A 14,535-nucleotide genomic window follows, 5' to 3' on the forward strand; every position below is an offset into this window, starting at 1 on the left:
GCAAAGACACTGACATCCTTTATCTAAGGAGTAAAATACAGTGACCCTGCTTCAGGGAGAAGGGATCTCAACTGGACTGGGAAACAGAGAAGAGAAGATTGGGTGAGAAATACCTTTAGATAGGAGGCTATGGAGTAAAATTTAGACTGTATAAATATCAAATGCACTCTGCTTTAAATGTTTGTTCCTGTCTCTCCTTTGGGAACATGATCTGGGTGTTGCCAGAATTTAACCAGTAATCAGGGGCTCAACACCACAAATTGGGATTACATCTGTTGTCGATCTGCAAACTACAAACAGGGTTGGGGTAGCCCAGAGGAGAGTGAGTGGGTAACAGGCTGGTCATATTTCAGAGCTAACACTCAACTAGTATTGATAAGATTCCCTCTGCTGGAGGCAGGTGGTAACAAAGTGACTTGCAATCCTGCAATTCCTGAAAAGTCTCTTAGAATGCAAACAAGATTCCAACATAAGCTCAGATATTTACAATTTGGAACTTCTATTGCTTATGATAGAAGACACAGAGCTTAGGAAACTAAAGCTGTTTGCACCTATAACAGATCCCCTTTCTCTAGTACAAACAAGCCTATGAGGAAAAAATTGATTGAGTATGCAAGCAACTATTCTGATACCTATTGTACTTGCAAAGACTGCTCCTACCTGCCAGTTTTGGAAGTATTCTCCCAGGTGCTCTCTCCCCTCCCTCTCCCCCTCCCCCCCCGCGCACAATCTCCCCTGGCCAGCCCCACTGCTCCTGCCCCCCTGGCCAGCCCTGCTTCTCCTCCCCCCCGCCCTCCACAGCCAGCCCTGCTTCTGCCAGCCAGTTCCCCTCCCTATCTCCCCTGGGCAGCTCTACTGCCCCGACCCTGCAGCCCATATCCAACTCCCCCTCCTACCCTCCACAACCAGCAATAAGAGCTCACCTGGTAACCCTCACTATCCCTCTGCCGGGAGCCTGAAACATACGGCTGCATCCGCCCAGCCTGGCTGAGGGCGTGGGGAACAGTGGGAGCCCGGAACACCCTGGTAGCCACAGTGAGGCCTGGTACTTTTTTTCCCGCAGCCCGGTATCGGGCTGCGGCCCATTGTTTGGGAAACGCTGATATAAAGAGATCCTCTGTAGAAGCATACAATTTCATTTTGTGTACAGACATTTTTCCTCTTGAATTTTCATTGCTAAGTAGGTCCCCTGAAAAAAATAACTATAATGTATTTGAGGTGTTCAGGAGTGTCATTTCAGGTTCTGATAGAGGGTGATTTTAACAGTTATTCGAGGGACAGCTTATGCAGCTGAAAACTCTAGTTTTATTATCTGAAGAAAAAACTGCTTTGAAATTAACTGACAAGAGCACTGTATCTAATTCCTACATAAAGAAAAAAATGAATAAACTTGATCTTAGCCAAAAGACCGAAATCTTCTTTCAAGTCACTGAAGGGGCACTGATTAGATATACAATTTTAATGTTTATTCTTACTTTTGAATACAACAATTGTAGAAAAATCTAGATTACTTTCTATCATTAAACTTTTACTAACATTCTATCAAGACAAGAAACCCCATTAACTTATACTTGAGAGGGCAGGAGTTCTAAGGGGGTGTTACCAAACTACAAGCAATAGACTAGAAACTGACTTTAAATGGTAGTGAACGTGACTTGAAAGTAACACTCACATTATTGCCAACCTCCAAGTATTTAAAAGTCTTGAGTTAGGTTCACTGAAAATCATGATTATGTAAAAATAAGAGATTTGGTATTCTTTTTATTTGTTGTCTGCATTTTGAGTCTTTAGGGTGCTCTGGGGTTTACATTTTGAAGCTTTCTCCATAGCCACAAGGGTTAGACACTTTCATTTTTTCTTTAAGAATGAAGGCTCAAATCATCGCACGTCCACTTGATTCCAGGAACTAGGGCTTTAAGGAAAATGATAATTATTGTGTGAGTTGGCAACACTGCACTTGTGTTTAACATTCCTGAAGGCTCCTCAACACAACAGTGGTTGAGAAGCAGTTCTCTCAGAATATTTAAAACCTAACACCAAGAAAATTCCACATTTTAAAGCTGAAGAAAAAAATTAAGTGTTGAGAGGTATATGTTGGGGGGGGGGGGAGTGGGGAAGGGGGCATTGCAGGCAGGAAAGGAAAATAAACAGGCAGAGGAGCGCTTGGCAGTTCTTTCGCTTGAAAAAGGATTGGAGGGTCAAATCTTCTAGTCCTTAAGTAAAATTTCACTGTTTTTAGTACTTCCACTCAGAGTTATTGAGCACATGTTACTATCCATATACTTCATACTTAAATATCTGAGTCAGGGCTACACATTTTATATGCCTCGGTGCAGGGAATACTTTTTCTGGCATATTCTGAAAAATGCTGTGCACATGGATAGTGCCCAATGAATATTACAAATGATATTTGTTGACTTTATGCGGATGCAAATCTGTTCTTTGTTCTGGAATTGGCCTGGCTACAGCTGAAACCCTAAGAATTTGAGGCATAAACACATCTGATACTCATATGACCCTTTCTTATTCTTTCCTAGTCTCAAACTCAAAACAAAAAATGACAAAACAAAATGGTTTTCAGATAAAATGTAAAATTGCACAGCAGCCATTGCTATACAACCCAGCATGGGGGCAGAACCTGCTGCCCATTGGGGGTTAAGCGATCGCTCATTTGACTCTCATTCTCCATCCTTCCTGACCTCTGTTACTTTTCATGCTGTCAGTCCCAGAGGGATTTCTGTTTTCCATTTAACTTCCAGATTCTTATTTGAATTACCATCCCTTTCTTATCTCCATCACCCTCCCTCTATTTATAAACAAAATATTGACTCCCTGCTCCAGGGGCACAAGCTGAGAGCAGCACATCTCCTCAGCAGAACTCACATTAGACACTCGGAGCTTCACCGGGGGCTAAGCTGTGTGTGCCAGGAGCAAATGTTCTGTATAAAATTCGGGGAAGGAGGTAGAAGGGCATAGGAGACTTCTGCCATCCAATGGTGCCCTTGAGGACGTTCATTTATTAGTATTCTGAGCTGACAGGGCTGGGGTGTGTGTGTGTGTGTGTGTGTAGTTCTCTTTTGAGCTTTTGTTTCAGTGCACCTGACCTAAGATTCAGAAAGTTAGCAATGCCCATTTGGCTCACATACTAAATATTTTCTTTGCAATACGAAAGACTAGAAGTTTAGGCCATTCCCCCCCCCACCAAAAAGGTGCGTCTTTGTCTTAGCAGAAAAACACATATTGCAGAGCCAGGGTTAGGTAAAACTGGAACATGTTTACAGTACTTAAGTTTAATACATAGATGTGACGGTTGTGGGAAGGAGCTGCTTTAATTTCACAATGGCTGCGTCTAGATTGGCATGATTTTCCGGAAATGCTTTTAATGGAAAAGTTTTCCATTAAAAGCATTTTTGGAACAGAGCATCTAGATTGGCACGGACGCTTTTCCACAAAAGCACTTTTTGCGGAAAAGTGTCTGTGCCAACCTAGACGAGCTTTTCCGCAAAAAAGCCCGGTCGCCATTTTCGCGATCGGGGCTCTTTTGTGGAAAACAAATCTTAGCTGTCTACACCGGCCCTTATGCGCAAAAGGGACTTTTGCCCGAATGGGAGCAGCATAGTATTTCCACAAAAAGCACTGATTTCTTACAGTAGGAAGTCAGTGCTTTTGTGGAAATTCAAGTGGCCAGTGTAGACAGCTGGCAAGTTTTTCTGGAAAAGCGGCTGATTTTTCTGGAAAAACTGGCCAGTCTAGACACAGCCAATGGGAATGCAGGAAAGTCACAGAAGGGCCTTTCTCTAAGGCCTGGTCTATACTACAGCAGAAGGTTGACTTAAGATACACAATTCCAGCAATGTTAATTACGTAGCATCTTGCACTGCATTTCTGCATTATCCACATAGCAGGAGGTTAACGAGCGCAAACGCTCCTGTTGGCTTCCCTTACTCCTTGTGAGGAGCTGGAGTAGTGGCGCTGACAAGGGCGCCCTTTGAGTTCGATTTAGCAGGGCTTCATTAGAACCCAGGAAGATCAACCATGGCAGCATCGATCTTCCACGCAGTATAGACGTGGCCTAACAGACATTTGCCCCAAAGAATACACACAGACTATAAGGAGAGCAGTTTAGTAATTTTCCTTTCAAGTGAATTTCAATGTTGAACTGTCTTGAAAAGAAATAGTTTTGATTTGGTTCACAAACCTCAATAAAACACTTTGCTTCAGGAATGCCATTATGTTTCAAGACTTAAAGTTGATTTGGAACTTTTTGTTTTATGAAAAATTTCAATATATTGACTTTTTGTTTTATCCATCTTCACAATGGAAACAACTTCAAAATATCACAAAGATGGTAATATTGATTGTTCAACTGTGTTTTCAAAATTATTGCATTTTATTTATGTTCCTGCTTGACTTTATTTCTACTTACAATAGAATGTCAGAGCTATGAATACCTGAGGAATGGAGGCTGTTTGTCACTCTGAACATAATGTTATGATTCTTTAAAAAAATTACAAATGAACATTGGCTTAACACAGCTTTGAAACTTTACTAGGCAAAATAAAAATGCTGCTTTCACTTTATTTTTAATAGTTTACGTTTAATATAGTACTGTATTCACTTCATTTTTATTGTTTGGTCTGTGCCCCTGTGTCTGATCGCATTCTTCCAGTCCCAAATGAGGCATGTGTTGTCTGGTCAGAAAATCATAATAATACTTTGCAATTATACAGTGCTCTTAGCCAAGGTAAGGCTGGATGAGGGTTATGAGAAGTCTAAGGCTAATGGGAGGGAAGGGCCTAAACGCATATTTCAAACAAATTATGAAGTTCTCAAACATTTATCTATATACATAGTTACATAAATACATATTAACATGTTTATTCTACACTCAATTCTTCAAAAAACATTTTTTTCACTAGCTTTAGCTTTGTCATCGTAATTCAAAGACCCGATTATTTCATTCTCACTGCACAAGAGGAACATTGAGATGCTCTTGTGCCATGGTGGATCGGGCACATTTTTGACCTATGGAGAGAGAAGGAACGTTCTCCACTACAGTTGTGATCACGTGACAAATACAGCTGCAATGCAGTTTCAACATTGGTCATCTTTTTTCTTTATAGCTGAGAGTGACGTGAATTCAACAAACCGAAGAAATTCTTTAGTAATATCTACTGGAGAGCTTCTGGAGTCTTCCAACACAGATGTTTGATAAGATCCTGGGCCCTCTGTGGGGTCTCTGGTTGACCGGCAAGGCTTACCAGTTAACCTTAACTGGTGGCTGCCGAAGCAGCTCCCCCATGTGGTGTGGCCAGGGGAGTGCTCTATCCCTGTAGAGGGTGCACTGCAGACAAGGGCTAGTCTGGTGGCCCGGCCAGTGCAGCCTCTGTCTGCGGCAGGCCCAGGTCCACTGCAGGCAGGGGCTGCTCTGATTGGGATGCTGGTGCAGTCCCTGCCTGCAGTGGATGGGGTAGAGAGGACCTTTAGCTCAGTGGCAGGCAGAGGGGGGCAGCCCTCCACTCGCTCCTCCTTTAAAGGGTTTACCAGATAAACAATATGTTTAACCTGTTAGCAAGTTAAATGAGATTTTACATCCCTAGGGCTGTCAGGTGATTAAAGAAAACTAATCATGCAATTCATTGCTCAGGTAAACAATAATAGAATATTGTTTATTTAAATATTTTTGAGTATTTTGTACATTTTCCAATATATTGATTTCAATTACAACACAGAATAGAAAGTGGACAGTGCTTACTTTATTTTGATTACAAATATTTGCACTGTATAAAACAAAAAATAGAAGTTTTCAGTTCATCTAACAAGTAATGTAGTGCAATTGCTTTATCATGGAAGTGCAACTTACAAATGTAGAATTATGTACAAAAATATCTGAATTCAAAAATAAAAATGTAAAACTTTAGAGCCTACAACTCCATTCATTCCTACTTCTTTTGTTCAGCCAATCGCTCAGACAAACAAGTTTGGTTACAATTTGCATGAGGTAATGTCACCCGAAAGGGGGACAGACATTGTTGTAGCAAGTGTTGCAAGATATGTACAGGTTGAACCTCCCAAATCCGGGACTCTCTGGTCTGTCAACATCTGTGGTCTGGTAGGGTCAGGGATGTTGCTGGACAAAGAGCTGTGGAGTGAGGAGTGAGAGCCAGCTGAGAGAACACGGGGGCTACGGAGCCCAAGCTGAGAAGCCCCCATCTTGGCCAGGGAACCCCCAGAGTCAGCTGGGCCAGCCAGTTGGGGAATCCCAGTTCCAGCTGGGGAAGGCTACTGTGGTTGCCCAGCTGCCAGCAATCTCACAACTGGGAACCCCAGGAAACCCCGAGTGGCAGCAGGGCCAAAGAGACTGGGTAGCGCTGGCCAAGGAACTCCCCGGTTGAAACAGCATTGGTGGAGGCAGGCAGCCCTGGCCTTAGAATCCCCAGTGGCAGAAGGACTGGGCCTGGCAGTGGGGTAGGGTAGACAGGCAGCCGTGGCCAGGAACCCTGGGAAACACCCTGTGGCAGCAGCCCTTAATACATATTTTCTAAAACGCCTTAAAGCCCCCAAACTTTTATAATCTCAGACATTCTAGGTTTAACTATTTTGCAGTGTCTTGTATAGACAGAAAATTTGACTTCACCTTGTCTCATGACTCATTCTTGGCATGTGAAAACTTTTGTTTCTTGGATATACTCCTCTGAAGAACTACTTCAGGAACTGTCATAGAAAAGTGTGTGAATGAAAAGTTTGTTACTGTGAAACAAATCCTTACATATCTGCACAACTTCAATCAAGATTTCTGTCTATTAGCTGGATGTTGAAAAGAATTCCTGGCTTGACATACTCTAACAAAATATATTCAGGCTAGCACAGGAGGAACTACTGGCTTGTCCTATGCTAAGGGGCTAATGAGCACGAGGTACATATCTTAGTGGAATCTTATTTCATGTTAAAGTGAGTATACTCCGATTTGTTCTGTCACTGCTATGAAATAGATAAGAACCATTGCAAACAACTTACTATAAGATCCCTTAGGACTGTCTAATTCAAGTTTACTGAGACATAAAATAGCATGTGATTGAAATATTTATTTACATGAATAATGATTGGTGCAGTAACTATCATTACTTGATATGTTGTCATTGAGATTTTAATGGTACCCTAAATATTTTTAGATTTCTTTAGTTGTGAGACTAGTTTTATGTTCAGTGAACCAGCATTTTCAATGAGATAACTGGTCATAATTACACAGAAAATTTTCCAAAGTCCAGTGACTTAGAAACAAGTTCCATTGACTTATTAGTGAATACAAGCAGAGAATACAAGCAGAGAGAGGGTAAGTTTAGAAGATAGGATACACAAAGAACAAGTTAAAAATCACTTAGGAAAGTTAGATGTCAGCAAGTCACCAGGTCCTGATGAAATGCATCCCAGGATACTCAAGGAGCTGATAGAGGAGGTATCTGAGCCTTTAGCTATGATTTTTGAAAAATCATGGCAGACAGGGGAGATTCCAGAAGACTGGAAAAGGACAAATATTGTGCCCATCTATAAAAAGGGGAATAAGAACAACCCAGGTCAGTTTAACGTCTGTCCCAGGGAAGATAATGGAGCAGGTAATTAAGGAAATCTCATGCAAACACTTGGAAGGTAATAAAAGTGATAGGGAATAGCCAGCATGGGTTTGTGAAGAACAAGTCATGCCAAACTAATCTGATAGCTTTCTTTGATAGGATAACGAGCCTTGTGGATAAGGGAGAAGCAGTGGATGTCATATACCTAGACTTTAGTAAGGCATTTGATACGGTCTCGCATGATATTCTTATTGATAAACTAGGCAAATATAACTTAGATAGGGCCACAATAAGGTGGGTGCATAATTGGCTGGATAACCATAGTCAGAGAGTTGTTGTTAACGGTGCTAAATCCTGCTGGAAGGGATAGCAAGTGGAGTTCCTCAAGGGTCTGTTTTGGGACCCGTACTGTTCAATATCTTCATCAATGATGTAGATATTGGGATAGAGAGTACGCTTATGAAGTTTGCAGATGATACCAAACTGGGTGGGGTTGCAACTTCTTTGGAGGATAGGGACATAATTCAAAATGACCTTAGCAAGTTAGAGAAATGGTCAGAGGTAAACAGGATGAGGTTTAATAAAGAGAAATGCAAAGTGCTCCACTTAGGAAGGAACAATCAGTTCCATACATACAAGATGGGAAGCGACTGTCTAGGAAGGAGCATGGCGGAAAGGGATCTAGGGGTCATAGTGGACCACAAGTTGAATATGAGTCAACAGTGTGATGCTGTTGCAAAAAAAGCAAATATGATTCTAGGTTGTATCAACAGGTGTGTTGTAAGCAAAACTTGTGAAGTCATTCTGCCGCTCTACTCTGCACTAGTTAGGCCTCAGCTGGAGTACTGTGTCCAGTTCTGGGCGCCACATTTCAAGAAAGATGTGGAGAAATTGGAAAGGGTACAGAGAAGAGCGACAAGAATGATTAAAGGTCTAGAGAACATGACCTATGAAGCCAGGCTTCATGAACTGGGCTTGTTTAGTTTGGAAAAAAGAAGATTAAGGGGGGACATGATAGCGGTTTTCAAATATCTAAAAGGGTGTCACAAGGAGGAAGGAGAAAATTTGTTCCTCTTGGTTTCTGAGGACAGGACAAGGAGTAATGGGCTTAAAGTGCAGCAAGGGAGGTTTAGATTGGACATTAGGAAAAAATTCCTAACTGTCAGGGTGGTCAAACATTGGAATAAATTGCCAAGGGAGGTGGTGGAATCTCCCTCTCTGGAGATATTTAAGAACAGGTTAGATAGACATCTGTCAGGGATGGTGTAGATGGAGCTTGTTCCTGCCTTGAGGGCGGGGGGCTGGACTCGATGACCTCTCGAGGTCCCTTCCAGTTCTGTGATTCTATGATTATGTGAATTGTGCTCCCAAGTATGTTAGGTGGCTTTGCCCATGCAAAGCAAAGGATTTTCAATCGTTGTGTTTTCATGCATAAAAGATGAATGTGCAAAGGATGCTACTTCAAAAATCCCACCCTGTATTTTCATTGTAAAACACTAATATTCTTTTCATTTCTCACCTCTTTATTAAACTGACATGAAATTATCTTTATTCACTTTTTTTCAGTGCATGTCTGGGGAGGACATCTTTTCATTTCATGGATTGCCGAACACCAGCCTGATAACAAGTTCCAACTTCTCTGCAATGTGTCCAGCTGTCTTGCAACAGCTGCTTTTTCACCCTTGTGATAATTTGTCAAAGCCAAAGAATACATTTGTTCCGTCTCCTTCACAAGGTAGTTAATCGTCTTTCTTTCATAATAGAATAGGAGTAGAACTTGCAGTGATGAATTGTGTCCATTTGTTTCTGCCTAATCTAGGATACGTTCAGAGGAAACTACAATAAACCAACTTGTGGGAGGTTATGAAATAACCTGTATATAGTGGTAATTTTCTTCCCAATCATCTCCATTAGAGGGTGGCTTATGCACTGATGCATAAGAGCCATTTCACTGACTATTACTATCTGAAACAGAAGATGTCTTTGGTAACTGCAGGGAGAAATGGTTTTACAGGGCGAATATTAAATGTGCATTTTAGATGGGCAAGTCCCATTAAGATTCACAGGAGATGACATTTGAATGGTCATTTGCAGATGGGGTCAAGGAAGCAAAGCTATTTTGGGGGAGACAGTGGGTATTCTGCCCAGAGAAATTTTCCGTATCTGTTTTTCCCATTCCTGCTTTTGTGCCTTCTTCCTTGCTGTTCACTGTGCACGGAACTTCTCCTTAAGCCTGTTCTTAATTCCCCCATTTTTTTCAGACTCTGAAATTAATAGTAAAATACTAATACTTACTATTATTATTATTTTATTTTAAGGGGAAGGAAATAAGTGCAAAACCAGGTATCACAATGGAATCAACAGTGGCCCCTGATCCTGTAGCTAAATCAATGGAGCTACACAAAGTGATGTTTCCAGAATACTTAAAGGCCTCTCTTTAAACAGAGCTGAGCACCTGCAACTTCATTTCAGTGAGCTCTGGGTGCTCAGTAGCTTTGAAAATCAGGCCCTGCTTGTCTGCAAATAGAGGCCTAGATGTGTAAATGACTGAGTGAGTAAGGGTGTGATCTTATTGTTATCCTTTTCTTTCCTTTTCCCTTCCTCCTCTTTGTATGTCTATTGATAACCCTCATTGTTGTACTCCCTGGCTACGTCTTCTCTAAGAGTTTTGCCACAAGAGCCTATGCAAATGAAGAATGGATTAGCATTTTCTCGCACTTCATTTGCATACTCTCTTCTAATCCATTTTTGTGCTAGGGGTTTTTGCGCAAAAACAAGCAGTGTGGACATTTCCTTTTTGTGCAAAAACTCCTTTTTATGCAAGATCGGTATACCTCCTCCTTTTTTGAGGCATAAGGATCTTGCGCAAAAAGGGGTTTTTGCGCAAAAAGGAAACATCTAAAACATCAAAAACCCCTAGTGCAAAAATGGATTGGAAGAGAGTATGCAAATAAAGCACAAGAAGATGTGAATCTGTCCTTCATTTGCATAGGCTCTTGTGGCAAAACTTGTAGCGTAGATGTAGCCCCTGTAAAGTCGTCCATGTCAGAGCCTATATCTTGTTTTGTCATGCACCTTACACACTTTTCATCTCTTAGAAATAAGGAGTAATAGAGACCGAAGCCAGACCTGAGTTTTTGTAGTAGCTCCTGTATTCACTGCTATAAACAGTCTGGGGGATTTGAAGACAATTTGGAGCTAATATAGATGAGCGGGAGAAAGAAAATTCCATCTTCTTGTAAGAAGCCAATGAACTTGCAGATAGTCAGTTGGTCTCTAAGGTGCTAAAGGAACATTCATTGTTTAAGTTTTTCTAGTTCTATGAGTTACCATAGTGTCAATGTAAAATGCTGTGTAGTGCTATGCAGTAATTTGTTCTTGCAGGCTTTTGTGCTGTGTGGAACACTAGTATCAGATGGTAATCTTAGTGGAATAAGTAGTTATTTAATAAAAATAATTTAGAATGAGAGGTTTTTCTAATCAAATCACTATAATTTATGATCCCAAGGCAGAGGCAGGTATACTATTACCTTGGAGCTCACTGTTTATATTTTATGGCTCATATTGCTCCTGAGTTCAAACAAAACCCCCCCAAAGAGTTCAGTTATTTAAAGTTGAGTGCCTAAATTCATGCCTAAATTCATAAGAAAGCAGCTAAATGAGTTCTCTATTTTTCAGTGGTATTGATCACCCACACTTCCCATTAGCTTTGTGATCTCTTAACATTAGGCTACTTATTTTGGTACTTAAGTGAGGTTATAAGCCCCCCAAGACCAAAATTGGAGGCCAGAGTTTAGCAAAGTGTCTACACTTTGCTTTGATGAGGTCCAGGCTAACAACCTGCCAGGAATCCCAAGTCTGGACCTAATTTATAGGAGAGAGAATGGATTTCAGTCTTAATGTTGGAAACTGCATGTCCCAACATGTGATAAACTCCACGGCTCACCTGTCCCACAACAACTGGTTTTCTGCATCTAAAAGCCAGGGCTGGCATTAAAGTGTAGCAAGTAGGGATGTAAGCGACTAGTTGCATCATCCACTTGACTACTCACTCCCTCCCCCTTGCTGCTTCTGTATCAGAGGCAGCAAGTGTGTGGGGAGGGAGGTAACAGGAGAGGGTGCTGGGGGTGCTCGGCCCTTACTACAGTAAACCTCCGATAATCTGGCACCTTTAGGACCCAGGGGGTGCCAGATTATCAGATATGCCAGACTATCAGAAGAGGGGGCTATGAGGGGCTCCGACCCCTCCTAGCCCCTCCCTTCCAATAGTCCAGCTCTGCCCCAGGTCAGTTTCAGCAGCGGCTGAATCGGGGACGTCTGCAGCAGAGCAGCTGGGGCGCTGCCGGGTTCGTCCGGTAGCACCAACCCTTGGCGCGGCAAGACCAACCCGGCAGCACCCTAGCTGCTCTTGGGGACTCCTGGGGCAGAGCAGCTGGGGCGCTGCCGGGTTGCTCCGGCAGCACCGCTCCTTGGAGCTACTGGACCAACCTGGCAGCCCCCCAGCTGCTCTGCCCCAGGAGTCCCCAAGTCAGCTGCTGCTGAAACTGATCAGGGGCTGATTCCAGGAAGCCCGAGGCAGAGCTGCTCTGTCCCGGGCTTCCTGGAGTCAGCCGCTGGTCAGTTTTAGCAGTGGCTGAATCCGGGAAGCTGGGGGCAGAGTAGCTCCAATGGTCCGGCTGCCCGGAGCACTTCCGGGTTCCTGATGGTGCTGGACCATCTGGAGTGCCGGGCCATCAGATGCCAGACCATCGGAGTTTTACTGTACATTTAAACTGCAGAGCTGCAGCAGGGGGAGCTCCTGGACGAGTGTGAGCAGGGGCTGAGCACCTTCCCTTATCGACTAATTGTGTAGTCGATACAAATTGTATCAACTACATGATTAGTCAATTAACTCCCTCTTAACAGCCTCAGTAGCAAATGGGCCAACTGCCCAGGGCCCCATACCATAGGACGGCCCATGAAGTTGAGTTGTTCAGGCTTCTGCTTCAGCCCTGGGTGGGAAGACACCGGGCTTTAGCCCTGCATGGCAGGGCCTAGACTTTCTGCTCTGGGCTGCTGCAAGTTTAACACAGGTCCTGGCTGGTGGACCCCCTGAAACCTGCTCACAGCCACCCCACCAGGCCCCCAAAACCCGGATGAGAACCACTGTACATGGTAGCAACTTCAGTGAAGATTTGGAAGAGAACTTGCAAATTCCTTGTGGGAGAATTTAAAGACTTTTCCATAAGAATTTTCTAGATTTCAATCTTTCTATCTGTGGGAACATTTTTGCTTACTTTTCTTTTTCCGAATTATAGGTGCTTTGTAAGAGTGCTATAAAAGAAAATAAATAAAATGAACTTTGATTTAATGCTGCTTAGGACTTAATTAAATCCATGAGCTCCATTTACTGTGGTTGTCTTGGTTATAATAGAATTAACAAAACAAGTTTAGTTTTTCATATGGATCATTAATTTAACTATTACTTAAAAGGTAAGCCCTTTACATTTTATAATCCTAGACTGTGAGCACTGTGAGGCTGCGAATGTTTTTTGTACCATGATTAGCACAATGGGTCAAGTCTTCTAGATGCTACCATAAATAATAATAAACACACAAAGCTGGAGTAAAGAACAATTTAAATCAACAAAGTAATGGCATTATTGAAATAATAACCAAATAATTTTTTTCTTCTACTATAACCCAGGGCAGAAATAAATATAAATATGTAATAAAAGATATAGTGGATTTCTACTTGTTAGAGTTTGAGGACAGGCTGTTTTTGTATTTGGAATATGTTGCTTCTTTTTCTGGCTATTAGACAATGCTAACATTGCATTGTTTATTAATAATAACCATCATAATCATAAATAATAATAAAAACAATATGCCAAAGAGGAGGATCTCAGCTATCCTGATAAGAGCCATGTAAGTATCTAGACAGAGTAGAGGAAGTATATTACTTTTCTGAGTGGGTTAAATAGCCTGTGCATTTAAAGCTTGAACAATAATTAACCACCTACACTATTGTGACCATCCTTTTTATTTTTTACTCTGCCAATTCTTAGCAACAAGATAAGAGAAGCAGCTTGCTCTCTGAGATGGACAGAAAATGTTCAGCGGCCCACTACCTTCCTCTGTATTGCAGGAGCCTAAAATAGAGAATATTTTAGAGGCCAAAATATGATTTTTAATTCCAATATTCATTACAAAGTTCATAACTCAGCAATTATGAAATGCTGCTACAGAAACAGAGAAAATGCTAAAAGGCAGCATCTAATACACATCTATTTTCTTTGTAGATTGATTGTTAAATAAATAGTACTGCACAGATAACTAAGTGTGGGCAAAATCATGTTCTTGCCTCTTTGAGAAGTAACAGGAGAGAGCTGCAGAAGTGTAGCAGCCAGGCAAACATAAAACATCCTACTCAGTCTCCTCCCTTGCTTCTTCAGAGCAGATCTGCGCACACTGCACAGCTGATAACCAGAGATAACAAATTTGCCTTTTCAGATATGAGTGTCCATTAAATGCATTCCAGGAATCTGCTTGTTTGAGGGAGATGAGTCCCTTTTTAACTTACCAAAGTCAGGTGGAGAAGTATAAAAGAGTTTAGGTCCTGCAATTGGTGGTGTTCTTTTCCCTAGTTCAGTGGCTCTCAACCTGAAGTCCACAGATCCTTGGGAGTCTGCATACTACAGGCAGTCCCCGGGTTACGTACAAGATAGGGACTATAGGTTTGTTCTTACGTTGAATTTGTATGCAAGTCGGAACTGGCTCCAGATTCAGCTGCTGCCACTGAAACTGACCAGGGGCTGACTACAGGAAGCCAGAGGCAGAGTTGCTCTACCCCCAGCTTCCTGGAATCAGCCTGATCAGTTTCAACAGCTGCTGAATCTGGAGCCTGGGACAGAACAGCTGGGGCGCTGCCCGGTAGGTTCCCACAGGACCAACCTGGCAGCACCCCAGCTGCTCTACCCGAGGC

At 42.2% G+C, this 14,535-nt stretch overlaps 1 protein-coding gene across 4 annotated transcripts in view; it reads left to right on the top strand.

Annotated features, from left to right (window-relative positions):
* The window catches only part of SLC39A8 (solute carrier family 39 member 8), a 52,394-nt gene that overhangs the window by 6,885 nt on the left and 30,974 nt on the right, over window positions 1–14,535 (top strand). For all 4 annotated transcript variants that reach the window (XR_012904055.2, XM_006126897.5, XM_025186574.3 and 1 more), the window contains exon 3: window positions 9,138–9,306. Coding sequence is in view for 3 of the 4 variants with exons in the window: in XM_006126897.5 (XP_006126959.1) it covers window positions 9,138–9,306 (169 nt within the window). In the remaining variant the exon portion in view is untranslated. The remainder of the gene's footprint in view (window positions 1–9,137; window positions 9,307–14,535) is intronic.

The sequence above is a fragment of the Pelodiscus sinensis genome, chromosome 4 (genome assembly GCF_052426305.1).
Source record: "Pelodiscus sinensis isolate ZL-2025 chromosome 4, ASM5242630v1, whole genome shotgun sequence".
Lineage (NCBI taxonomy): Eukaryota > Metazoa > Chordata > Testudines > Trionychidae > Pelodiscus > Pelodiscus sinensis.